General features: G+C 31.5%; 1 protein-coding gene across 8 annotated transcripts; it reads right to left on the minus strand.

Moving 5' to 3' along the window:
- Positions 1 to 1,908: 1,908 nt before the first annotated feature.
- Positions 1,909 to 26,671, minus strand: LOC139492260 (palmitoyltransferase ZDHHC14-like). 8 transcript variants are annotated; one of them, XM_071280473.1, is made up of 12 exons: positions 26,272 to 26,671; positions 24,359 to 24,519; positions 22,442 to 22,600; positions 21,701 to 21,838; positions 21,213 to 21,261; positions 18,746 to 18,848; positions 17,708 to 17,817; positions 15,143 to 15,275; positions 14,262 to 14,400; positions 13,002 to 13,052; positions 6,090 to 6,128; positions 2,479 to 2,617 (listed from the first exon to the last, which is right to left on the minus strand). In XM_071280473.1, exons 1-11 carry the CDS (start codon positions 26,487 to 26,489, stop codon positions 6,109 to 6,111), a joined length of 1,281 nt encoding a protein of 426 aa, XP_071136574.1. In that variant the 5' UTR covers positions 26,490 to 26,671; the 3' UTR covers positions 2,479 to 2,617; positions 6,090 to 6,108. The 8 variants fall into 8 exon arrangements, with proteins under 8 accessions (XP_071136569.1, XP_071136571.1, XP_071136570.1 ...); XM_071280468.1 differs by lacking the exon at positions 6,090 to 6,128 and having other exon boundaries at positions 1,909 to 2,617; XM_071280470.1 differs by lacking the exons at positions 6,090 to 6,128; positions 18,746 to 18,848 and adding an exon at positions 19,114 to 19,216 and having other exon boundaries at positions 1,909 to 2,617.
- Positions 26,672 to 26,720: the final 49 nt, after the last annotated feature.

A 26,720-nucleotide genomic window follows, 5' to 3' on the forward strand; every position in this document is an offset into this window, starting at 1 on the left:
AGGACCAAAAATGAAGAATCTACATACACAGTTAGATTTGGCATATCAAAGAACCCCAAGGATTCAATTTTTGATGAAATCAAACAAAGTTTAATTTTGGACCCTTTGGACCTTAATGTAGACCAATTTGAAAATGGTACAAAAGTTGAGAATCTACATATACAGTTAGATTCGGCATATCAAAGAACCCCAATTATTCAATTTTGATGAAATCAAACAAAGTTTAATTTTGGACCCTTTGGGCCCCTTTTTCCTAAACTGTTGGGACCAAAACTCCCAAAATCAATACCAACCTTCCTTTTATGGTCATAAGCCTTGTGTTTAAATTTCATAGATTTGTATTTACTTATACTAACGTTATGGTGCGAAAACCAAGAAAAATGCTTATTTGGGTCCCTTTTTGGCCCCTAATTCCTAAACTGTTGGGTCCTAAACTCCCAAAATCAATACCAACCTTCCTTTTGTGGTCATAAACATTGTGTTTAAATTTCATAGATTTCTATTTACTTAACCTAAGGTTATTGTGCAAAAACCAAGAAAAATGCTTATTTGGGCCCTTTATTGGCCCCTTATTCCTAAACTATTGAAACCAAAACTCCCAAAATCAATCCCAATCTTCCTTTTGTGGTCATAAACCTTGTGTCAAAATTTCATAGATTTCTATTAACTTAAACTAAAGTTATGGTGCGAAAACCAAGAAAATGCTTATTTGGGCCCTTTTTGGCCCCTAATTCCTAAAATGTTGTGACCAAAACTCCCAAAATCAATACCAACCTTCCTTTTATGGTCATAAACCTTGTGTTAAAATTTCATAGATTTCTATTCACTTTTACTACAGTTAGAGTGCGAAAACTAAAAGTATTCGGACGCCGGACGACGACGACGACGACGACGACGCCGACGCCAACGTGATAGCAATATACGACGAAAATTTTGAAGTCGTATAAAAATAGCTGTTTGTCATGCAAGCTTAAGCAAATCAAGTGACAGAAAATAGGCACCCTTTGTCAAAATATTATAAAAAACAAATTATTTAACTACTCAGTTTCATAAAAAAATAGTCTGGATATCAAATACCGCATATACAAAATCGTTGGCACAAATGAAAGCTGAACACTCGCACACTGATAATACTTGGTACAAAATCACTTTGGTCACTTCATTTTAATTCTACATGCAATCTAGTTACTCCACAGTTATATACTGACAACTACTATAAATCCAAAAGAAAGTGCTGATAGGGGTGTTAAACAGAAACAATCAATCATTGTAATTCTATCATGTGTATTTTCAATGTCTACAAATCAAGCAACTTATTTTTGAATAAGATCACAAAACTAACACGTCTGGCCATCCCATGAACAGTCAATTTTATGTAATTGACCATTCCTTTTTATAAAAGTTGTCACTTTACACAATTTGAAAATGCTGATAGGGCAATATTTGGATGCATTATTTTCTATAAGTTCTGCTAATGACTGCTAATAATTTAATCTTCCTCTCTATGACTACTTTAAGGTGGTACCTAACACTACAGGGAGATAACTCTGTAAAGTCAGCTAAACGTTTTGATTACGTTGTGTTGTAAATGGAATATTAAGCTTCTCAATGATCAGAATTGGTGTTTGTCAAACTGCTATATAACCAGTGTAGTTTTTCTGACAAAACGGTTAGTTCAAAATTTTTGAAATTTTTATATTTTTGTTTAAGGGTCAAAGTAAATACTTTGTCAAAATTATATGAAAATTAAACGAGCCAAATTAATTTTAGTGAAAGTGTTGGGTACCACCTTAAAAATGACCATAGACCAAATGATGTAGAAGTAAGCAACTAACAGGTCACCATACTGCCTCATTTTGTTTATTATTCTGCTGATGATTACACTAATAAAGATTGACAAACAAATTAGGGACTATTTAAATTTAATAAATAAACAAAAACAAACTAAACAGGTAAAAAATTCATAATTAAAAAAAAAAATCTTCTAAAAGAAATATGCTTCATTAACCTATTTGTGAACCTATTTTTTCCAAAAATAAATGTCTTATAATTTGTGAAGAAGAAAAATTGACCTGACCAAAGTAATTTTCGCCATTAATCTGAGCAAATAAAGCACAATTTTAAATCATATAAAAGCTAGAAACTATGTAACACAATAAGTTTTGATTCGAAAAAAACACAGATAATATATTTCATGATGGTGGAATAAATATTTCTGACAACTCAAATGGCCTAAATATATTGATGATATACTAAAATTGAAAAAAAAATAAACTAACATATTGCAGGGAAATAGTTTAAGAGGTCCATTTTAGTAGCTAACAACATTAAGATAAAGACTCTAAGTGATAAAGTACAAACAATATTATGTATGAAAAGAAAACATGAAATATAAATGACTTAATAACGCAGTGTTTAAAATGGAACTTCTTCTTCTATGCATTTACAGTAATAAAAATAGGACAGTTGGTTTTGAATAAGTACTATAATGGTGACAGTTCTGTACTACATCCACGAGAAACAGCATTTGTATTGTCCCTCATGTATGGTCCAACTTCAGCTTCTGCTAATGGAAAGTTGACTAGTGGAGTGTCATGGAAAACAACTGGTGGTTGATCTAAAACAACAAGTATTTAAAGACAATTATAAATTTTTATTAAATATAATGATAAACGATTTAAAATCTATGTATAATGTCCTTACTAGACAAAATTTTATATGACTGAAACTAAACAGAGAATGGTTGAATGATTCATTTATCATGTTTATAGATAATTGAATTGATGCGCCTCTAGAAATACCGGTACACAAATTTAAGCCCAGCTTTACTGGATTGATGTGCCTCTAGAAATACACAAATTTAAGCCCAGCTTTACTGGATTGATGTGCCTCTAGAATACACAAGTATAAGCCAAGCTTTACTGGATTGATGTGCCTCTAGAATACACAAGTTTGAGCGCAGCTTTACTGGATTGATGTGCCTCTAGTATACACAAGTTCAAGCCCAGCTTTACTGGATCATTGTGCAGTTTAAGCCCAGCTTTTAGTGAGGTTTAAGTTTCTCATTCCTTGGTTTTCTGTGAAATTTTGTTGGGCAATTGTCTGTTACATATGTATATTTTTTAGGACATTGCAATAGTTTTCAATTGTTGAGTGGTGGCCAAATGGTGTCCCCTTCATTTAATTTAAGAGTAAATTAATGTTTAATTTGTGATAAGTACAGAAGAATAAAACTACAAGAGCTCACAAGAGCCTGACTTGCTCACCTGTTATTTTTTGCTTAAATCTTTCATCAATGATTATTTTTGATTTATCTAAATATATTTAATAAGTGGCTTAAAAATGATCTTTGTATCTTTCATATTTTCTTAACTAGAGGCTCTCAAGAGCCTGTGTCGCTCACCTGTTAATGTGTTTACTGATGTCTGCCATCTTTGTTGGTAGGCGGGGTCATTAGACACTCTTTTTTAAAATAGATACCCTAGTATTATGATTGTGGCCAAGTTTGGTTAAATTTGGCCAAGTAGTTTTAGAAAAGATTTTTATACAAGTTACAAAAATGAGGAAAAGTTGTTTAATATTGACTCTAAAGGGCAATAACTCCTTAGGGGGTCCTCTAACAATTTTGATCATGCTGACTTATTTGTAGATCTTACTTTGCTGAACATTATTGCTGTTTACAGTTTATCTCTATCTATAATAGTATTCAAGATAATAACCAAAAACTGCAAAATTTTCTTAAAATAACCGCAGCAACCCAACAACAGGTTGTCCGATTCAACTGAAAATTTGTGAGGGGATATATCTTATTCTGATGGACATTAAAATCTTGAAAGATTTGCCCTAAATGTCTTGGTTTCAAAGATATAAAGCAAAAACCTTTCAGGTCAGGTAAGCTAAAAAGCAAATAAATGCTTATTTAGCTATAGTGGCTATGTTTCTTGACGTACAAGAAAATAAAATACAGAATTTATACTAGATTCATTTGAGAAGATTTTAAAATTTAGAAAACATTAACAAATTGTGTTTAATTGTCCTTGTGTAATGTACATGCAGAGATATGGTACTCTTTACAGATGATATAACATACCAATAGAGCCGAGAGAAATGTGACTAGAACTGGTGTATTATTACAATCAAATAAAGCAGGTGCAAACTTTTATATACAAATAATTCTTCTAATTTCTTCATATAAGATGTCAAAATCAAGTGACATAAAATATAAAATAAATGAAGATTAAACTCAAAGTACATTGCTTTACAACACTTGTACCTATTTGCTATCACAACAAAAACATCAATATGATTTATGTGAACATAAACCATACAAAGGTTTATATAACTATTAATATACTACACGTAGAGAAACATAAATAAATAATATAAATTTGTAACTGTGTGAAGTTAGATCTTCCTTCCTTCCAGGAAACTCTGTTTCAGATACATAACTACTCATTAATAGTAAATCTGAATTTCTACACCCTGTAAAATTTCTGTGCTAGGATTTCCAATACAACACTCTATATTAAAGACATAGGATGTGAAAATAATAAACTACAGTTTTATAGCTTCAACAAAAATGCTAGCAACAACATTATGCATTTCATAGACAATGAATGTAGCAACATTTCATTTAAATGATTTTTTGTGATATTTGTCATCATAGTAAGGACAAGGATTTCTTAACAGATGGGAAAACAAAATGACTTTTCTAAATGGTAAATTTGTACATAAGACACATATGATGCTCTAGCTTGCAAATAATGTTATTAAGGGGCATACCTAAAGAACTGTAAAAGGGGTGCCACCAAAATTCAAACTTAATCTGTGTTTTATGGTAATACACATTGTATAAAAGTTTCATAACAAATGGTTCAGGCCAACTAAAGTTATATATAAAGAATGGAAACTTGAAATTCTCCAATTTTTCCCTTTATAACTGAGCATAAAAGGTAAAAGTGACGCCATCCAAACTCTAAAAAAAGTTTTGTGGTAATAAGCACTGTGTTTAAGTTTCATAAAATTTGGTTGTGGCCAAACAAAAGTCAGAGAACGAAAACACAAACATTCAGCAATGTTTCAATACACAAAGAGACAACACCAGAATGCTAAAAGTGACTGCACCCAATTGAAATCATTCTGTTGAGACATATGGATAAAAGTTACTGAACTGTATTCTTGTGAAGAAGAGATTTTACCATGCAAAAAACTAGCAGAATAAAGAGCACGAAAATAAAGAAATAATAAAAGCATCATCTACTATAAACCAAAAAACTTACTATACAATAATCAAGCTGAAACAAAGTGTTTTTCTAAAGTTATTTTACACAAAAAAAGCTGATAATTAATTGAAGGAGAATCAAGTTCTTGTTTTTTTTAAAACCCTGTAATTAATTATATTCATATAAACATACAAATTTCAACTTTCTACAGTGAAAAAACCAACAGCTTCTTATTAAAGTGAAACAAGAATGGGTCCAAAGTACACAGATACCCGAATCACACTATCATCTTCTATGTTGAGTGGACCCTGAAAATAGGGTCTCAACTCTTATTTGGCATTAAAATTAGAAAGATGTTTACTAAGTGTCAAGTCAATTGGACTCCACTTTATCAAAAACTAAATTAACCAAAACCTTTAACATGAAGCATGCACTATCATTTTCTATGTTCATTGGACCATGAAATTGGGGTTAAAACTCTTATTTAGCATTAGAATTAAAAAGATCATATCATATCATAGGGAAAGAGGGACAAACAGACGTACAGACGAAAAAAACAGATGCACAGACCAGGAAAAACATAGTGCCCCTAGGTTGGGTACTAAATAAATGAAAAATATCTTAAAATATCAAAACATAAAAAATTTAAACTGTTTTAGTCTGTTCATTTTGATCCATCTTAGTATACATGTAGAAATTACAGAGACATGTTATATTTTTCAAGCTTTATCAACTCTTAATTATGGTACAAGGATTATTCCGTTTTTTATCACCAATATCCTAAAACTGATTGTATTTTTTAAATCTTATTCTCTGTGTGCTCAGAAATTGATTCTCCTTGCTTTAACAAAACAGCAAGAAACTCACCTTCTCCATAACCCAAGCTTTATTGGCTGGGGAGAGAAGCTGGAAGGAATTTAAACACCCTCTTAAATTATCATGCAACTTAATTACTAAGAGAAAATCATGATGTATATATGCATAATAAATCAAGAAAACTCTTAAAGTTTTAACAAGCCTATTTTCTTGGTTTGATATTAAACAGTCACCTTATCTTGTTGAAAGAACTAACATGGGACTACCTAGCATTGTACATGTTGTATTGGGCTCACTAAACACACTTTTACTTTTCCCAGTCAACATAAAAAGTAAAGTTCTAAAGCTGCATCAAATGACCTAGGTCCAAACACTTAAATTTATCAACTGTTTTACTTATCATGATTGATTTAACGATCCAAGTTAATGAAATCAAGGTAAGATGATAACTGCCAGAGGGACACGAATATCTTACAATCATTCAATGCATTTTTGTTATAAAAACAGAACAAGCTATGAAACTTAACATTCACAAATGAACCCTGAAAATGGGGTCAAAGGAACCTTCCCAAACAGACATGTACACGATACTATCATTCCTTATTCCAAATTAAGTTAACATATTACAGGGTACTTATAGAATCCAAGTAACAGACCTACTATGGAGTCATTTATTTTCGTTGGTACCAATTTTCATGGATGAAGGAAAACTTACATGTTCGTGGATATTTAATTTCGTGGTTTTGCCAAAGTCTGTATACAAGCCTTATGAAAATATGTCATTCATTGAACATTTAATTTCGTGGTTCAACTTTACTGACGAAATACACTAAATATCCAACAAATATTAATGAATCTACAATATCTACAAAAGTATTTCCTAAACAATGAACCATGAAAATCATGTCAAAGACAATTGAACCTTGCCATACAGATGTGTACAATCATTCTATAAACCAAACATAGGTGATCTATTACTTTAATAAATTATCTGAATATCACATCAAAGACACAAAACTTTACTTCTAACAAGAGTGCACACGCTGAAATGTCTCGCCTTCTATACTAATCATTGATATTATATTGATAAACCTAAGTATAAAGCTAAGCTTTATTACAACAGTCACATAAACTTAACATTAACCAAGATAACTAAACAAAGACCAACGAACCTTGAAAAAGAGGTCCAGGTCAGATTAACCATTCCAGGCAGACAGGTACAGCTAACAATGCTTCTATACAACATATATAGTTGACACATAACTTATAGTTTAAGAAAAATAGACCAAAACACAAAAACTTAACACTGTGCAATGAACAGTGAAAATGAGGTCACGGTTAAATAAAACCTGCTCGACTGACATAAAGATCATAAAATATTACCATACACCAAATATAGTTGACCTATGGCATATAGCATTAGATAAAAAGACCAAAACTAAAAAACTTAACTTTGACCACTCAACCATGAAAATGAGGTCAAGGACACATGACATCTGCACGCTAGACATGTACACTTAACAATCATTCCATACAACAAATATAGTAGACCTATTGCATATGGTATGAGAAAAACAGACCAAAACACAAAAATTTAACTTGAACCATGAAAATGATGTCAAGGTCAGATGACACCTGCCAGTTGGACATGTACACCTTACAGTCCTTCCATACACCGAATATACTAGCCCTATTGCTTATAGTATCTGAGATATGGACTTGACCACTAAAACTTAACCTTGTTCACTGATCCATGAAATGAGGTCGAGGTCAAGTGAAAACTGTCTGACAGACATGAGGACCTTGCAAGGTACGCACATATCAAATATAGTTATCCTATTACTTATAATAAGAGAGAATTCAACATTACAAAAAATTTGAACTTTTTTTTCAAGTGGTCACTGAACCATGAAAATGAGGTCAAGGACATTGGACATGTGACTGAGGGAAACTTCGTAACATGAGGCATCTATATACAAAGTATGAAGCATCCAGGTCTTCCACCTTCTAAAATATAAAGCTTTTAAGAAGTGAGCTAACGCCGCCACCGTAGCCGTCGCCGGATCACTATCCCTATGTCGGGCTTTCTGCAACAAAAGTTGCAGGCTCGACAAAAATGAATCATGAAAATGAGATCAAGGTTAATTGAAATTAGCCAGTCTGACATGTCATCTATTCTAAATAAATTTTGTGTACTGCTTATAGTATCTACATAAAAAAGATCATATAACTTTAACCTTGATCACTTATCTATGAAGATCATATAAACCCTGTAAGACAAACCTGTAGACTTGCAAGGATCATGAATAACAAATATATATTATCCGATTACTTATTATATGTGAGAGAGATTCACATGATAAAAACTATATTGTTGCTTTAAGCAGGCGCTGATCAATGAAATGAGGTCATCAAAAATAGACATATGATAGGACCTTGGTAAAATAAGGCATCTATACACGATGTTTGAAGGATCTAGGAAATAAAAATATCTTTACAATTAGTTTACACAGCATTCCTTGATTAGCAGACATAGGTGAGACATAAAAATCAACTGTATCCATAGATAAATATATCATAGCAAGAGGGTTGCATAAGAAGATGATCATTTCATATTTGCTAAGACAGAAAATATATATAATAGAGAAGTTTTGAATGACATCTAGTAAATTATGCATTTTAAACTGAAATACATCTCATTATAACTTCATTACACAATGCACACAGAAATTAAGTAAAACAGACTGAGGACGTTAATAAAAGGTTAAAAATGTAAATCAACATCAAATAATCATATGTTTTATGTCTCCAACAAAACTGACATATTTATAAAGTCAATAGTATAGCAACAGACAAACAACATAGGATTTGTTAAACTGTATCACAGTCAAAACATAAAACAAGAGTGCACACGCTGAAATGTCTCGCCTTCTTTACTAATCATTGATATTATGTTGATAGTCCTAAGAGTAAACTTGTATAAAGCTAACCTTTATTACAACTATCACACAAACAGAACATTAACCAAGATAACTAAACATAGACCAATGAACCTTGAAAATGAGGTCAAGGTCAGATGAATCATGCCAGGCAGACATGTACAGCTAACAATGCTTCTCTACAACATATATAGTTGACCTATTACTTATAGTTTAAGAAAAATAGACCAAAACACAAAAACTTAACACTGTGCAATGAACCGTGAAAATGAGGTCACGGTCAAATAAAACCTGCGCGACTGACATAAAGATCATAAAATATTTCCATTCACCAAATATAGTTGACCTATGGCATATAGAATTAGATAAAAAGACCAAAACTCAAAAACTTAACTTTGACCACTGAACCATGAAAATGAGGTCAAGGTCACATGACATCTGCCCACTAGACATGTACACTTTACAATCATTCTATACAACAAATATAGTAGACCTATTGCATATAGTATGAGAAAAACAGACCAAAACACAAAAATTTAACTATAACCACTGAACCATGAAAATGAGGTCAAGGTCAGATGACACCTGCCAGTTGGACATGTACACCTTACAGTCGTTCCATACACCGAACATACTAGCTCTATTGCTTATACAGTGTTCTCCCCAGAAATTTTGGATAGCATCACATTTGGCGTAAAAAAATAAATTGTATTTTTTTCAATGTAATTTGTCGTGTCGTGGTAATGCTCAATTTCCTTTGTTATATACGTTATTGTTTATTACAAAATGTATTATATTGTGTGTATGCAAAAGGTCCTTTTTTGGTGAATAAAATATTCTATTCCACCCTATTCTTTGTATATATTGTTGAATTCATAATTGAGAATACAATTAAACTAAAACCATGATAACAGTATTTTCAGTTTATGTTTTCTATATTCATTTATAGTTCCAGAATTATTTTTTCCTCTTGGGCCAAATAAAAATATATGTGAATAGATACAATTGCACTAAATGTGTAGGAAAAAAACACTGGTTCTTGTAATAAAAAAAGGAAAGAGAAAGTATCATATAGCAATAAAATTTAAATTAAAAAAACTTTCTTTATCATGTCTATCAAATATATTGGTTCATGGTCCCAGTTGTTTCTTTTTATCAAAATGATATATATTTTTTTCACAAAGTTATCTAATAAATAGTCTGTTAATGCTTAGTTTTCTCTTTAGGTATTGTTTTCTGTCTACTGTGCCATTTGTGGATATGTAATTATTGTCGTAAAATGCGGATTTTTGTCATATCTGGTCCGATTCTGATCCGTAGTTTACACTAAAATATTAAATGGCCGCCGAAAGCAATGAAAAATACGAAAATAAAACAATGTTTGACAAGAGATTGGGAATAAATATGGCGTTTTTAATGCATTAAATGGATGAAACATAAACTAAAGCCAATCATGATCACTTTCTAAAGAAAGTTCAAAACTTATATAATTTAAAATCAAAATTTTCACTCTCGATTTACATGTACAACTAGTATCAAGGATTTGTATCCTTGCTAGTATTAAATAGGAAGAGAAAGAAAGTAATACTAATATTTTGAAAGTCATAAAAAGATAAGACTCAATCTCTTTTTTAAAGAGAAAAAAATGTTTGTTAATTTGGATTTTCATTTTGCAAACATATATTTTGATTTATTTTATGATTTTCTGATTACATTTTCTCCTTGTCGATTGCATACCACGTGGTTATAATCATGTCACAAGTGACAGCTTGGGGTATTAGTATTCAACCAGTTATCACCCATAGGGCAATTAACACCTATGTAATCACTTTAGATTGCCTCTGTAACGTTTGTAGCCTATATATATTAACTAAGAGACAAGCCATGTGTACTGATTAACATACTTTAATATAATGCTAGAGCTAAGTAATCAACACAAATACATAAAGCAATACGATGCGACCGTATCTGCTATGTCCATCAACACAACACGTGCGTGAACTCTGAACTGTATAGATATTTATGAATGAATGAAAGTTACAATATTACAGCCTCTATTGTCCGACTTGAAGGGATTACAATTAACGGTGATATATTTTTTTATGATCATAAGCGGTAATTAGATGAAAGTTCACAATTTAGGACATGGCTTTGCCAAGAAACGAGAAAAGTAACATCCTGAAAATAATTATAGCGTCGCGGATATTATTATAGCGTCACGGTAAAAAAATATAGCGTCGCGGTACCGCGACGCTAAAACGGCCTGGGGAGAACACTGGCTTATAGTATCTGAGATATGGACTTGACCATCAAAACTTAACCTTGTTCACTGATCCATGGAATTAGGTCGAGGTCAAGTGAAAACTGTCTGACAGACATGAGGACCTTGCAAGGTACGCACATATCAAATATAGTTATCCTATTACTTATAATAAGAGAGAATTCAACATTACAAAAAATCTGAACTTTTTTTTCAAGTGGACACTGAACCATGAAAATGAGGTCAAGGTCATTGGACATGTGACTGTCGGAAACTTCATAACATGAGGCATCTATATACAAAGTATGAAGCATCCAGGTCTTCCACCTTCTAAGATATAAAGCTTTTAAGAAGTGAGCTAACACTGCCGCTGCCGCCGGATCACTATCCCTATGTCGAGCTTTCTGCAACAAAAGTTGCAGGCTCGACAAAAATGATAAAAAATAGCATCAAATAATATTTACATTCATAGAAAATCAGGAGGAACATTAAAAGACATTTCTTATGCTTTAACTGACCCCTGAAATTATTGCGAGGTTTTTATTATTGCGAATAATTCTACAGAGTTGTAAACGCAATAATTAAAACTTGCATTTTGTAATATTTAATCTGAATTAAGAAGGATTTTTTTCAAAATCGCATTTAAGTTTAAAATGACAAAATCGCAATAATAAATGCACGCAATAGTTTCTGAATTTACAGTACTTATTCAAATGATACAATATCAATATCCAACTAATTATACATTATTTTGAGGGTTACAACTTTCATTACTTGAATCGGTAAAATATATTTTAAGAATGAATTGCAAATGAATTTTTACCCCATGACATTAAGATGTTGTTAAGTTTACAGGTGATTTTTCTGGACAATTGAACAAAAACTAAAGTTAATTTAAAATAAAAATAAATTGTTGAAACAGAGATATGTCTCACCTGTTTTTATAAAATTTATAAATTATAAATGCTTTTTTCTTAACTTAAAAGGAAAAAGAATAAAATAATGACATCAAATAATTACAAACTTAAAAGAAATATTATATTGAAAAATAAAAACTCCCATTAATTTCTGTAAATCCTGCCCTTTTTAGTTTTTACTGTGAGCAGGACACATTTTTTTAAATAAGAAGTAAAATTTGTAGGTACTGTAGAAACAGTATTCAACAAACCATTCAACAAAACATGCTAGCAAAATAAAGTCCAAAACTCAAGTTCCTTGACCATCAATGATAAATATTGATATTGTCAGACAAAGACTTGAGAAATATGTTGATTTTCACACATATCATCATATAGATGATTTAAAAAAAAAAGGTAAAATATCACAGTAAACCAAAACGAATATCATGGAAATTAACTTGACCAAATTCACCCTAGCAAAAAATCATGTAATAGTGAAAATCATGAAAACAAACTGTCTATTAGTATTAACCTCATGGTATATCATTGAAATACCATATATGTATATTGGTTTTAAGGTGTGGTATAATGTAGATTTAACCAAAGGAGACAGTCAAGAATAACAGTAAATGCTCTTCCTCTATCTTGGTGCACATTTCTGAAATTTACTTCAGAATTATAATAATAAGGAAGATACTAACATCTATGATAGCTATTTCCCACATAAATGGCTTAATAACTGGTCCATAAAACATAATAAGCCTTTCATGTTTTCTAATATAATAAAAAACAAAAATATTTTGATGATAAGCAAAACATAAAAAAAACTAATTAAACCCCATGCTTTACGACATGCCTAACTTACCTGGGTAGTTTAACTGAGTCAATGTCATATTCCACAACGATTTTTTCCCTCCTGATTTTATTGAAAGCCCAATGAAAAAGTTAAAAGTGACATATTTCTTAATAATTTAAGTGATATTTGAAGAAGTCTTATAGCTCTAGATTTTTCAATCTTAAGATCACTATTTTGATTTTTATTTTTCCAGACGTAAGTTAGGTATTAGCACAAATATATGGACTAACATAATTCTTTCTAACATGGTTTATACATCAACACAACAGATATATCTGAACGTCAGACAAACACATATGTCCAAATAATTATGACGTCTTGGAAGGCTATTTTATTTTTTTGCTTTTTACACCTTCCTCCGATGTAAGGCGTCAAAGAAAAAAAAATATAATAGCCTTTCAAGACGTCATAATTATTTGAACTAACACATATCCTACTTATGCTGCTCTTAAAATAAATTTTGTTTAATTTTAAAATGAATTAATGGTTTACAGCAAAAATTAAAGCCAATTTAAAAAAAAATCAGTTAAAATTTTTTAGGCCTTTCTTTCTTGCATGAACAAATTTCATTGTGACGAAGAAGTTGAAATATACAGATGCAGAGACACAAAAACAAAAACAGGGAACAATACTTTCATGCAAGTTGTTTTTAACTACACGAAAATCTAACATTCTTAATGCAGGTAGGAACTTTTCTTAATGATATGACATGTCTTTGGTATAGCTCATTTTGGTGATATAAAATATCAATATTCTTCAGCAAAATTCTACTTTAGTACATTTATAGTTTTAATCAGTGTACATTCAAAAAATGAAAAAATAATTTAAGTATGTTTCAAATTATCAATACAAATAAGATGTGTTTTAACTGTTAATATCAACATCACTGCATTTACAAAAAGGTAGAGCATTTATAGCTTAAGGAGACATCTAACTGTAGACCAATCATCATCAATTGTTTGTGTGTACAAAACCCATGATAAGTGATATATCCAAGTCAAAATACCAACTATACATGTAGATAACAATGAAGATGCCTAACCAATCATAAACATAACAATGAAGATGGCTAACCAATCATAGACATAACAATGAAGATGGCTAACCAATCATAGACATAACAATGAAGATGGCTAACCAATCATAGACATTATAACAATGAAGATGCCTAACCAATCATAGACATAACAATGAAAATGCCTAACCAATCATAGACATTATAACAATGAAGATGCCTAACCAATCATAGACATTATAAGTCACACCTACCGTTCACTGTAGGTAGATGGTTGTTTACTGTGCCATCAGTAGTTTGATAAGTTATCATATCATGCTTGGTAACAGGAAGGTTGCCATTAGAAACAACTACTGGGTCCCCAGCTGTATTTGTTCCAATATTATTAGAGTTCTACAAACAAACATAATAATATAATGTCATAATTCTTACATGATTTGCATATTTGGGAATACAATGATATGATTGGCGGAGAGGACGTCCGGTAGTTGATCTAGATGCTGTTTATTTTTCGATAAAAAACGTTGACCTTCCTTTCATAATGAATGTTAACAAGGTTGCGGTGATAATAACACTCACGTTAACAAATAAAATTCTCAAATGCAATTAAGTTTTTCGTGTTTTTATGCCACTTTCCGTACAATTGGCTATATCGTGGCGATCTTTTTCTTATTGGTAGAGGAAGCTTGACCTCAGGCGATCAGTTTCATATTGGTAGAGGAAGCTTGACCTCAGAGTCAATTAAGATTGGTAACAAAGACACATGTCATGTGCAGGTTTTGAACTCGCAATCTCCATGTTGACAGGCTAGTGACTGAGTAAATAACTTTATAAACCACTGGGCCACAGAAGACCAACTTATACAATTGCATACCAAATATCATTGACTTAAAGCTGAGATAGATGGTGATTGTTTAAATACTTTATTCACTTCTTTATAACAGGTAACTAACTAATACATAATTATCCTCTAATTAGAAATAGATGATTGTTATGATTGGCAGAGCTTGTTTACGATTTAGTGCATATTTTTCACATTTCAGATTTACTCCATAATTGTTACAATAATTCTGTGATACTTTTACAAGTAGCAAGATAAATGAAGCTTTAAAGAAAGCTCCCAACTAACCATTACCTTATAATGAGTTGTAGAGCCATAGTTTTCATGTCGGATCTTAACTGCATTTGACTCTTTACCAGAGGATGCCAGCATTCCATCATGTATGGGACTACATTCTGGGACTACAAAACCTCGTCTATCTATCAAACTGTAAGATAAGAGTAGTACCGTTATCAATATTTGATTATACAGTATGATTGATATCAAAATAAAAGTAATTAAATTCACTAATGGAAATATTTGAAGAGCATAATTTCAAATATTTTATTCTGTCCTTGAGTGGTGGTAATCTTTATTTTCCAGTTATGGTAAAACTTAATTTACTCAAATACAACGCATAATAGATGGAGAAAAGAAAATTTCTGCATTTGAAAAAAATATGCATCAGTTGGAATTTGGATCTGTTTTTTCTAATTCAAGCAAAAGAAGTAATACAATGTATTTGTTTTGAAATACATAACCAAGTATTCTAAAGACCCACTACAACTTTTCTTTTTAGTGTTTCCTATAATAATTTGGTACCAAGGTTCAGAATTTGAGCTGTTATTTTTTAATCCACTTCAATTTCATCTGTTGATATTTACTCTTTGTTCTTTTTTAAGTCGTGAATGTTGACCGACTTGAATAAGGAGCAAGGAGAGCACATAACAAGGAGACCAGGGTTTCCACTGGCGGTCGCTATTTTCGCAATTTGCAAAAAAAGAATAATTATGATGATAAAAATTCGTCATTTGCGAAAGAAAAATATATATAACGATTTATTTTCCTCCATCTCGTTTATTTACTTTTTTTTTTGAATATCTCGGACTCTACCCTATCAGACAATACTCAGAACTCGCCTTGACCTAATTAAGATTTGGACAGAAAATCAATAATCAGCTGATTGCATTTTATAGCTATCGACAACAAAGAACTAATTAATAAAGGTGATGATTGAATTGTTTGACAAAATGATATGGTTAAATGGTTTCCGCTAAATGTCACATACAAAATTTATTTACCACTTTGCGACGCAGGTGTTTGAAGCAAACCTTTGACGTCTCCTCTCCTTTTAAAGATAAGTTTAGAAAAGAAAGCTGTTGTTGTGACGAAAAATGTTCAAAAGCAAGAAAAATCTCCGATTTAAAACTTTAATTATCCTTTGACTTTAATATAGGTAATTGATTAGGGAGACTATTTTAAAGTCGTTTGAGCGACACACGTGTTTCAAGCATAGTTTTACGTCTCAACTTTTTCATTTACGATGGTCAAGAAAAGAAAACTGTCGTCATGAAGAAATCTATCAAAAAGGTTGGGAACAACCGCTCGAATGAGAGTAACCCTTCAATGTAATGACTACACATGAAATGAGGGATCAATTTCATGTGATAAAAGCCTTTGTTTTGTTGTAAAAACCACTTCTTAGTACAAAAGGGCACATCAGTATTTTTCTTTAAAGAAACTTTCCCTACGAACTATATTGGTATTATATGATCAAAACATGTCCATTAATTTTGTTATATTCCAGGACTTATATCTTCTTTATTAATAAAAGTATAGTGGCCCCCTCATTTAGAAAAGTTGTTTAAAATATAAAATACAATGAATATTTTTCCCTTCTAAGTTAAAAAAATTCTGTTGTTTTAAAGTAAATGTTTAGTGTTTATTCATTAAAATGTAGACTCTAAAATAAGTTTGAGAGATTAATCATACACACAATGGGGCAAAATCATCTTATTTAACGGGGGTAGAGAAAAAACGTTAAATTCTAAACGTAAAATATATTTATGTTACTTGGTGAAAAAAAAATAAAGTGGCGAAAAATATATTGTTTTGGCGAAAGAGGTGGCGGAAAAATTATTAATTGACCCAGGGAAAACCTTGAAGGAAACCACACAGACTGAGTTTCAGAGTGACTTAAACTAGAGACTCTTAATAGCCTGTGTTTTTCACACATGTCTTCATACATCTTCAACAATGGACACTCTCCAACTTTGTAGACTAGAAAAAAATTCATGACAAAAATCTCCTTTTTGTTGATCTATATTGTTGATCATTTTTCCTGTTTACAGTTTCTATCTTGCCCAAAACACCAAAAAAGGAATCACAATTTGTCATTTAACTCAGAAAGTAAGTAATTAAGAAAATATATACCCTTGTTTTCAAGATAATAGAAGAAATAAGAATTTTACCCTTAAGTTCTATTATTAGCCATGTTGGTTAGCATGCAGGAATAAATTCATTTGGTCAGACAGAATTTTTAAGATTTTTTAGATGAATATATAGAAGGAAAGTTCAAATTTCTCTTTCGGTCCGACAAACCCTAAACCAGTTTTGCACAGACTGCAGGATCATCAGAGATATTTTTAAACTAGATAATCTTATGATGATTCTGGGCCCATAGTTTCAAAGATTTTTGTAAACAATATCAGATGAAGATGATGCAAAATGACGAGAAAAACAGCTAAAATGGTATGCTAACATATTTTAAATATTCGGTTTATAAAAAAAGCACAATTTTGAATTTGATAACATATCTTAAATGTATACCATTTACACAGAGTAACAAGTAAATGTGTAAATAATACAGATCTAGCTTACCTAGGTGGTGTTGGTCCACATAAAACTACTAAGCAATTTCTCAATATAGATCCTTGACTAAATGGATTAAAATTTTCTTGGCCCCTTTTTGCTGAATAAGATCCTTTAATCTGAAGGAGAAAGCAATAGATTTGAAGATATTTCTACTTCCAGGCTGAAAACAATCTTCATGATTCTATCATTAACCAATGTAAATTATAAAAGTTTCCTTTAATACATTTAATAATAAAGTTATGTATTCTACTCTAAGTGTTAACCTGGTAAATAATACAAAACTTTTATTTTGATGCACAGTGATGCATAATGTGCACAGCTAAGATTTGGAATACTTGTGTTTGATGATAGAATCACTGGACTCTTGTTTTAAATCAAGAGTAAATATGTTTTTCCTAAATCGTGTTTATGTTTTCCTTTTTACTTACATTATAAATTCTTTGTAATAAATTTATCATTTGCATCATTTAAGTCTACTTGGTTGTATATTGTCACAACTTATTGCTATACAAAGCAAAAACAAACATAAAATATTGAAGCAACTTAAATATATTAGTTGAACAGATTTAGTTCTAATAAATCTATTTTCTTAAATTGACCTGTTAAGATCACAAACCAACCATTGAACCACAAAATGTGTTGCCGTTACTGTTTTTAGCATGCAATGTATATTTGAACTTTATAAATAAATCAATTTAATAAGTTTTGGTCTTGGAATATCAGAATATTGAAGCATTCAAAAACTAATTTTCAACTTATCATTCTAAAGTAAAGTGCCAGTTATGGGTGTTTTAAGGGTGTTGACCTTATTTCAGGGAGATAACTCTTTAAATCAGTGATGCGTTTGAAAAAGTCAAGTTTCATCAATATATTTTAAGCATTTACGGTTTACCTGAAACAGATTAGAAATAATCTATGTAACCTAGAAGCTTAGAATATATTTATGAAAATTGTTGACACAAACAGATAATTTTAAGAGTTATTTCCCTTAAATGCTTAACTTCGGTCTACCTCCTTAAGACATGTGATAAAATATAAACTTACATCTTCATTTGTGGTTTGATCAGAACCAACTAGATATGTGTGGAAGCCTGCTAGGCCAATAACTGACCACACAGAAAAGAAGCATACAATTGCTTCTATCACAGTGTCCAGAGTTAAGGAAAACAATAATCATGCAAAAGAAATAAAACAAAATGTATCAAAAATAAAGATTAAGCATAATTATCCAATTAACAGACATTCAATATCCAGTCTGCACAATAACACTTGTCAAGGGACATGCATGTGTAGTAAGCAAACCAATGTGAAAATTAATATCAGTTAGATGTGAATTTAACAGTGATTGGGCATAGATTATCATTGACACTATGGAAAATAACACCATGCATCAAGACGTCTGCTGTACTCACATCCTCATTGGTCGTCTGCTCAGATGATGCCAGATAAGTATGAAAACCAGCAAGACCAACGACAGACCACACAGCAAAGAAACATACAATACCCTCAACAACAGTATGGTTGGTTAAGGAATGTAAATTTATACTGTAAGACTATAAAGGTTCAGCTTTGTTTATACACTTGTTTATCCATAAATCAGTTTATTAACTATACATTTATCCATAAAACTTTAACTGGTATGTAATGTCTTGGAGCATAGTATACAGCAGTGAGGAAAGACACTTGCTATTGGTCAATGATTTCAGGACTGCACTTACTGAGACGCCACCAAAATTAATTTTTATAACTAAATGATTTTTTGAGTCTTTCAGACAAAGGTCTAGCTACGGGAATCAATAAAACCTAAGAGTTGGTGAACTATAATAAGTCATGCGCACCTTGTCATCCGATGACCTATAATAGGGCATGTACTTCTTGGACAATTAGGTCAGATGTAAGCATAGCATATGCAAATCATAATGGAAAATTATTCAAAAAAAATAACAGAAGAAAATAAGAAAACAAAAAGAAATGATTTACTATAAAATTGTACATCTTATCTATGATTTACTATAAAATTGTACATCTTATCTATATCTATGACATTATAAAGCAGAAAGAGTAAGCAAATCATATAAGCTACATGTATATACATATATAAAATCAGCAACTTAAATAGCCTCCATATAAAGTAAAACAACACAACAAAACACATAGTAAGCCTACGATCCAATGAGGTATAAACTCACATCCTATATATATATATATATATAATCAGCAACTTAAATAGCCTCCATATAAAGTAAAACAAAAACAACACAACACATAGTAAGCCTACTATCCAATGAGGTATAAACTCACGTCCTCATTAGTTGTTTGTTCTGAAGAAGCCAGGTAGGTATGGAAACCAGCTAGACCAATGATTGACCAGACAGAGAAGAAACAAATGATCGCTTCAACAATGGTATGATTGTTAAGGTTGATAAATCACTCATTAATGTATGATGGTGAGAGTCAATAATGTAAGAAATATGAGCAGAAATATCTATATCACCAACTATTAAAACTGACAAAAATGTCCACTCTGAAATACAAACACCATGATATGCATATTTCCCAGCAACACAACTCTACTTATCATATGACATGTAAACATATGTTTCTTCCAACTTTTAATGTAAAAAAACACAGTCATAATGATATTAAATCTATTTTTTTTCCTCCATAATAAGCAAATCTAGCTTATTTACAGGTATAAAATCATTAATTCATAGCCCCATTGCTTTTTATGTTAAATTCTGTCTTAAGTTCAAATAAAGCGGCAGTTATTTCATGTCAAAACTGTACCTTATCCTGACTTGTGCTGAAAGAATCAACATACCTTTAATAATTGCATATTAGAGCATACTGGTTCCCAGAAGTTTGATTGTACAAAAACAGGAACTTCTGATCTGAACAACAGGCAAAATGTGCCTCCTATTAAAATTTCATATACTTCTTTATCATTTAAGTTAAACTTTCAACAAGGGTTCTACAGTGATCCCATGTCCCCAAGCTTTCATTTGATACAAAAACTACCCAAATATTCCCACTATTGACAAAGATACAGCTATGCGTAGGAACTATTTTGTTTAAAATATGTACTACTTTCTTGTATGTTCTTTCAACGGGGCCTGAATTAGTGGTTCTTTACCTACAGGAATTGGTCAAATTATTTAACAATGTTTAACTTATGGAAGAGAGTAACATACGGACAATTTGTTCCGTATATGTTTTTTAAGATACACCCCAATGAATCTGAATCTGTATGACATGTTATATAATTTGTTCTCACATTCTTGTATAAACCAATTACTGGACTATTTATGATAACTAGCTAATGGTCTTTAGGGATGAGAAGTGACCCCTGATTAGTATTTATACTAAATAATAAAAATACAAAAAAACTATATCATTAGTATTTCAGATTACATTGCTCAGTGATTATACTAGTGCCTTTCACATACACACCACTGAAAATTCTCAATAATGAAGAAATATCTAATGAAAATCTTAATATTTAAAAGGATATCTTGCTGGTGAATCACGCATAGCATGCAGAAAATTGTCATCTTTTGACCCTGAAATTATAAATGAAATAGTATTATGTCACTATGAAAAGTTGTGCATTTTCCTGGCTTTTTTTCTATCTTAAGGTGCAGATTATATCAAACTTCAAGTAAGTGATTATGTGTGCAACAAAATAATAAACATAGGAACTCTTCATTGAAAGTATTTAAATTAACCATCGAATTGAATCACATTTTGCAAATTATGTATTTTGAATTGGAGTTATCTTTCTTTGTTTTTAATTGAACATTTTGTAATTGTATCTATTTTTACACAGTTTATGCAGTTCATGCAATCTTTACCCAAAATGACCACACTGTAATTTAAAAAAAATAAATTTGTTTTGATAAAAAAAAAAAAAAAATATATTTGATTTAATTATCTCCCTCCCTCACAAATTGCACAATGTCAAGGTGATTTAAACAAAGAATTTCCTCTTACAATACTTACGTAATATCAAATGAGTTAAAACACAAGCAAATATATAGATGCACAAAATGGACAATGACAGGATAAATAAATAAAAATATCTGTAGTTTCTTCTCCCAACACAATTTCCAACCCATGGACAATGGTGGTCAAATCTCTCTAAAAAATAAAAATAAAAATCAACTATTACAATATATGAATACATATTTAACATAATTCATGTTGCTTGGTTTTGAGTGTTCTATGTGTTCTTGTTGCTTGGTTTTGAGTTTTCTATGTGTTCTTGTTGCTTGGTTTTGAGTTTTCTATGATTGTGTTCTTGTTGCTTGGTTTTGAGTTTTCTAGACTGTTGTTTGTCTTTTCACCCTTGTTTTAGTCTTTTTACATAGTGTTGTTGGTCTCTTTGAACCTTGTCATGATAACACTATATATACCAATTATCAAATCAATATCTTCAAGCACGAAGAAAAAAGTATAGAAACTGAATATTTGAGTGAATTAACATGATTAAAGAAAAGTCTGTCGAAAAATGAGTAGAAAACTGATTTGCCGGACTGACAAATGGACATGGTGCAAACCTAAGGTCCCCTTCAACTTCGTCAGTAGGTGCTTAACAAGCACAAGAAAGGAAAATTTATAATCATTTTGGAAATAAAGATTAAAATGGGGAAATTTATGTTAACAGTTGACTAGACAATATTTGATGACTTGTGTTAACTGTATATAAATTATGGTACTGTAACTGTATACATGTGTACATACCAACACAATTATCACAAAAACTACAGTGTGATGCTCTAGGTGGTCGAAATATCTTGCATGTAAAACAGTACTTAAGTTTAACCACTTGTCCTTTAATTATAACTTCCTTTGTTCTTGGTGGAGGTCTGTATGTTCCTGGTGATGTTGTATTTGGAACCTCTGAAAGAACATATGTTATGTACAAATGTATCTGGTTTTAAGAATGAGAAACACATGTATTAAACACATCATACATGTATACAGATTATAAAATAAAACTTAGGGGGAAGAAGTTTACAATCCCATAATTTCAGCAAAAATCAGCAACATGGAACGACTTGATCTGTAATTCTTCATATGAGACTTGCATACATAAAATCATCTCATCATGTTAAGGCATTTGTAAACAAAGTTTCAAACATATTAAAATTTGAAAAGCTTAGATTGAAAGGTTCATGCATGAGTAAATGCAACAGCGTGAATGGAAACGCCATTTTACAATCTTTCAAGAACCATTACTCCTGAACGGTAAAAGTCAAAATCGTCATTATTGAACTTGACCTCTATTTTGTCATCAGTAACAACATATTAAAATTTGGGAAGCTTTGGTAGAACAGTTCATGTATAAATGCACAGACACAACTGGAAACTCAATTTTCAATCTTTCAAGAACCATAACTCCTGAACGGTAAAAGTCAAAATCGTCATTATTGAACTTGACCTCCACTTTGTCATCAGTAACAACATATTAAAATTTGGGAAGCTTTGGTAGAACAGTTCATGTGTAAATGCACGGACACGACTGGAAACTCCATTTTTCAATCTTTCAAGAACCATAACTCCTGAACGGTAAAAGTCAAAATTGTCATTATTGAACTTGACCTCTATTTTGTCATCAGTAACAACATATTAAAATTTGGGAAGCTTTGGTAGAACAGTTCATCGAGTAAATGCACGGACACGACTGGAAACTCCATTTTTTAATCTTTCAAGAACCATAACTCCTGAACGGTAAAAGTCAAAATCGCCATTATTGAACTTGACCTTCATTTAGTTGTCAGTAACAACATATTAAAATTTTAAAAGCTTTGGTAGAATGGTTCATGAGTTAATGCACAGACAACATTTGATTGCCGACCGGCCGCCCGACCGGCCGCCCGACGTACATCCCCAAATCAATAACCGACATTTTTGTCACAAAAATCTGGTTAATGACGTAAAAAGTGTGGTTTTTTAATTAAAGTCAAAATGGTTACTTTTTTTTTAATCACATGTGCATCAAATGGCAAACCCACATGGGATTCCCTTGTCATGTTTAGCCCAGTCAGTTAATGTCTGCTAAATTTATTTTTGTCCATCAAATAAGACTGTTTTGGGAGCCTTGCTCATCAGCAGTATCTTCAAGGAGCTCAGACAGTATCTAGACTTGTTGGACCTTATTCTGTGGGTTCATCTCTCCAACATGTCCAACATATCTATTGACACACCTTAAACAGGCATGCATGGTAATAAGAAATAAAATGGGTCATTTCATATCATTGAAATGGCTATAAATATATGAAAGGCATGAGCCATTTTTGAGTACTGTAAATTCAGGAAATCAAATTATTGCCCATGTTTTGGTTATTGAGACAAATGTGACAGGGTTATCAGGTTATTATTGCAATTTAATCTTGCATTTTGAAATTTTTTGTATGAATATATGGCTCACACTAAATATCAAGCTAAAAAAGGCCCCCAAAATGACTAACTAGAGTAAAGTACTAAAACCATTCACAACTACTCAACATTTTATACAAATAATAACACAACCTCTCTGCAGTCTGCATGGTTACATTTCGGACCATAAATGTACATGTAGCTATTACAGTTAGACGAGACCCCATCAGTCATTAATAAATCAATACAAGTACAACAAAAGTCAACATGCACAATTACCTATTTTCTTTTCAATATCAGCTGCTTCATCTGGTGAGGCTCTTGGGATAACACCTGGGTCACTAAAACTAGTTCTGAATAGAGTTGCCATGACAAAGATAAACAATGCCCCTCCAACCACTGGAATTGCGGCAGTCACATGAACAGCTAAATATGGACAACTGCAAATAATGTAAATAATGTTAAATTGATATTTCAGACCAAGAAATCTTAATTGAATATAATTATATATACATATACATGTCATTGCATGTCTGACATCAAGTTTTCATATTGGTATCTGACAAATATATTTATACATGTTACACATGTTACATAAATCTGACAATTATGTTTTTTTAAATTTGGTGTCCCAGATTCTTAATCAATAAAATTAACGGTATCAATTTTCCTGCACCAGATGCGCATTTCGACAATACATGTCTCTTCAGTGATGCTCGTGGCCAAAATATTTGAAATCCAATTAGAGATAAGGTTTTCATATACATGTACATTGTATTTCACACAATAGGGATCTCATTTGCTGAAAATTTAACCTAAACCATGGAAGCACTTTAATCCAGACAAAAAAAGGGTGTTCTGAAGAAAATTATTTCATTCATAATTTCATCATGTTCATAGTTATTTTTATTTTATTAATTCTATTTTAAAATATATAATATTTCCATTGATCATGTTGATTGTCATACTCATTTGCACTTATATGTAACAAATTCAATATCAAGCCTGGCTCCTCTGTGTAGCACTGCAAATTCTACACAATCATCATTTTGCAGCATCAAAAACCAAAATTTTTGTACCAGTTTTTCTAAATAGTTATTATACAGGTCATCCAGATCCCTGCACATTCATGTTATGATACTGTTGTCAGGTCATTAAAGATGGCATATTTAGGCTTTAATACTGTTTCACTAAGGGTATTTGCATCGGAAATAAACACATTATTCTTAAACCAGTTGATGGCATGATACCAGTTATGTTCTTCACATACATGTACATGTCATATCATGCATTCTTATGCTGTACTGTTATACCCCTGTCCCAGGTTAGAGGGAGGGTTGGGATCCCTGTAACATGTTTAACCCCGCCACATTATAATACATGTATGTGCCTGTCCCAAGTCAGGAGTCTGTAATTCAGTGGTTGTCGTTTGTTTATGTGTTACATATTTGTTTTTTTGTTCATTTTTTTATATAAATGAGGCCATTAGTTTTCTTGTTTGAATTGTTTTGCATTGTCATACATTTTGTCATATCTGGACCTTTTATAGCTGACTATGTGGTATGGGCTTTGCTCATTGTTGAAGGCCGTACAGTGACCCATAGTTGTTAATGTCTATGTCTTTTTGGTCTCTTGTGGACAGTTGTCTCATTGGCATTGCCAATCATACCACATCTTTTTTATATATCTTATGATGGTACATTGTATGATACTAAACCCCTAATGAAAGGTACTGTGCTTGATATTCATACGATGAAGACTTACTTGAACATGTAATCCTCCAACATGTTCAATCATTTTAATTGAGGTCTGGAGCTGGCAATTCAGTAACTGCTAGTAGTCCTTTGTTAATTTATGTATCTTTGTCATTTTCATTAGTTTCTTTTGTTACATGTTGAAGTATTCTGACTTTTATTGCATGGCCGAAATGACCAAGGCCAACTTGGCTCCATGACCAGAATGACTTGTTTCTTACATTGTCTTATTTAGAATTTCCTGGATCTCTGTCCTTACTTTGGATTGATATTCAGATGTGACTCATGCAACCTTTTCCATAAACATGTGAACTAGCCGTTCGACAAGGGACAAATGTTTTTTTGGTGGTCTTTTTTTCTAACCCTTTAGCTTATTTTTACCTGAAAACAATTGTACAAAAGGCAAGGGTCATAAAATGGTAACATGCATGTACTTACTCAAATCCGAAGAAGAGTCCACAAGTAACAACAATAAGAGTACATGTAAAATAAAATATTCCAGTCTGTCTGGCCATCATTATTCTGCCATTACAGCAGAATTTATTTTTTCCAGGGAACACTTCCCATTTACGTGTCTTTTTGGTCATTTTGATCGATTTATTATCCAGTGCGACGGAGGGCGAATCAGTTGAAACTGCAATGTACGTTTGATTCATTTGTATAATAAAAAAATGGGATCATTTTTGCCCACGTCATAATCGTAAAAATATCTCTTTCATAATATGTTAAACAAAGTTGTAAGTTTTCCATCAAAACATTGTGTTTTTGTAAAGATATTTCACATTTTCGGTAGTAACACAGGAAACCAGCTATTTGTTGATGAACATAATTACTTCACGCATGCGCATTATTTCGTAATAATTTTTTAGAAATTGTCATTTTTATTT

This window comes from Mytilus edulis, chromosome 10 (genome assembly GCF_963676685.1).
Source record: "Mytilus edulis chromosome 10, xbMytEdul2.2, whole genome shotgun sequence".
NCBI classification, from domain to species: Eukaryota; Metazoa; Mollusca; class Bivalvia; order Mytilida; family Mytilidae; genus Mytilus; species Mytilus edulis.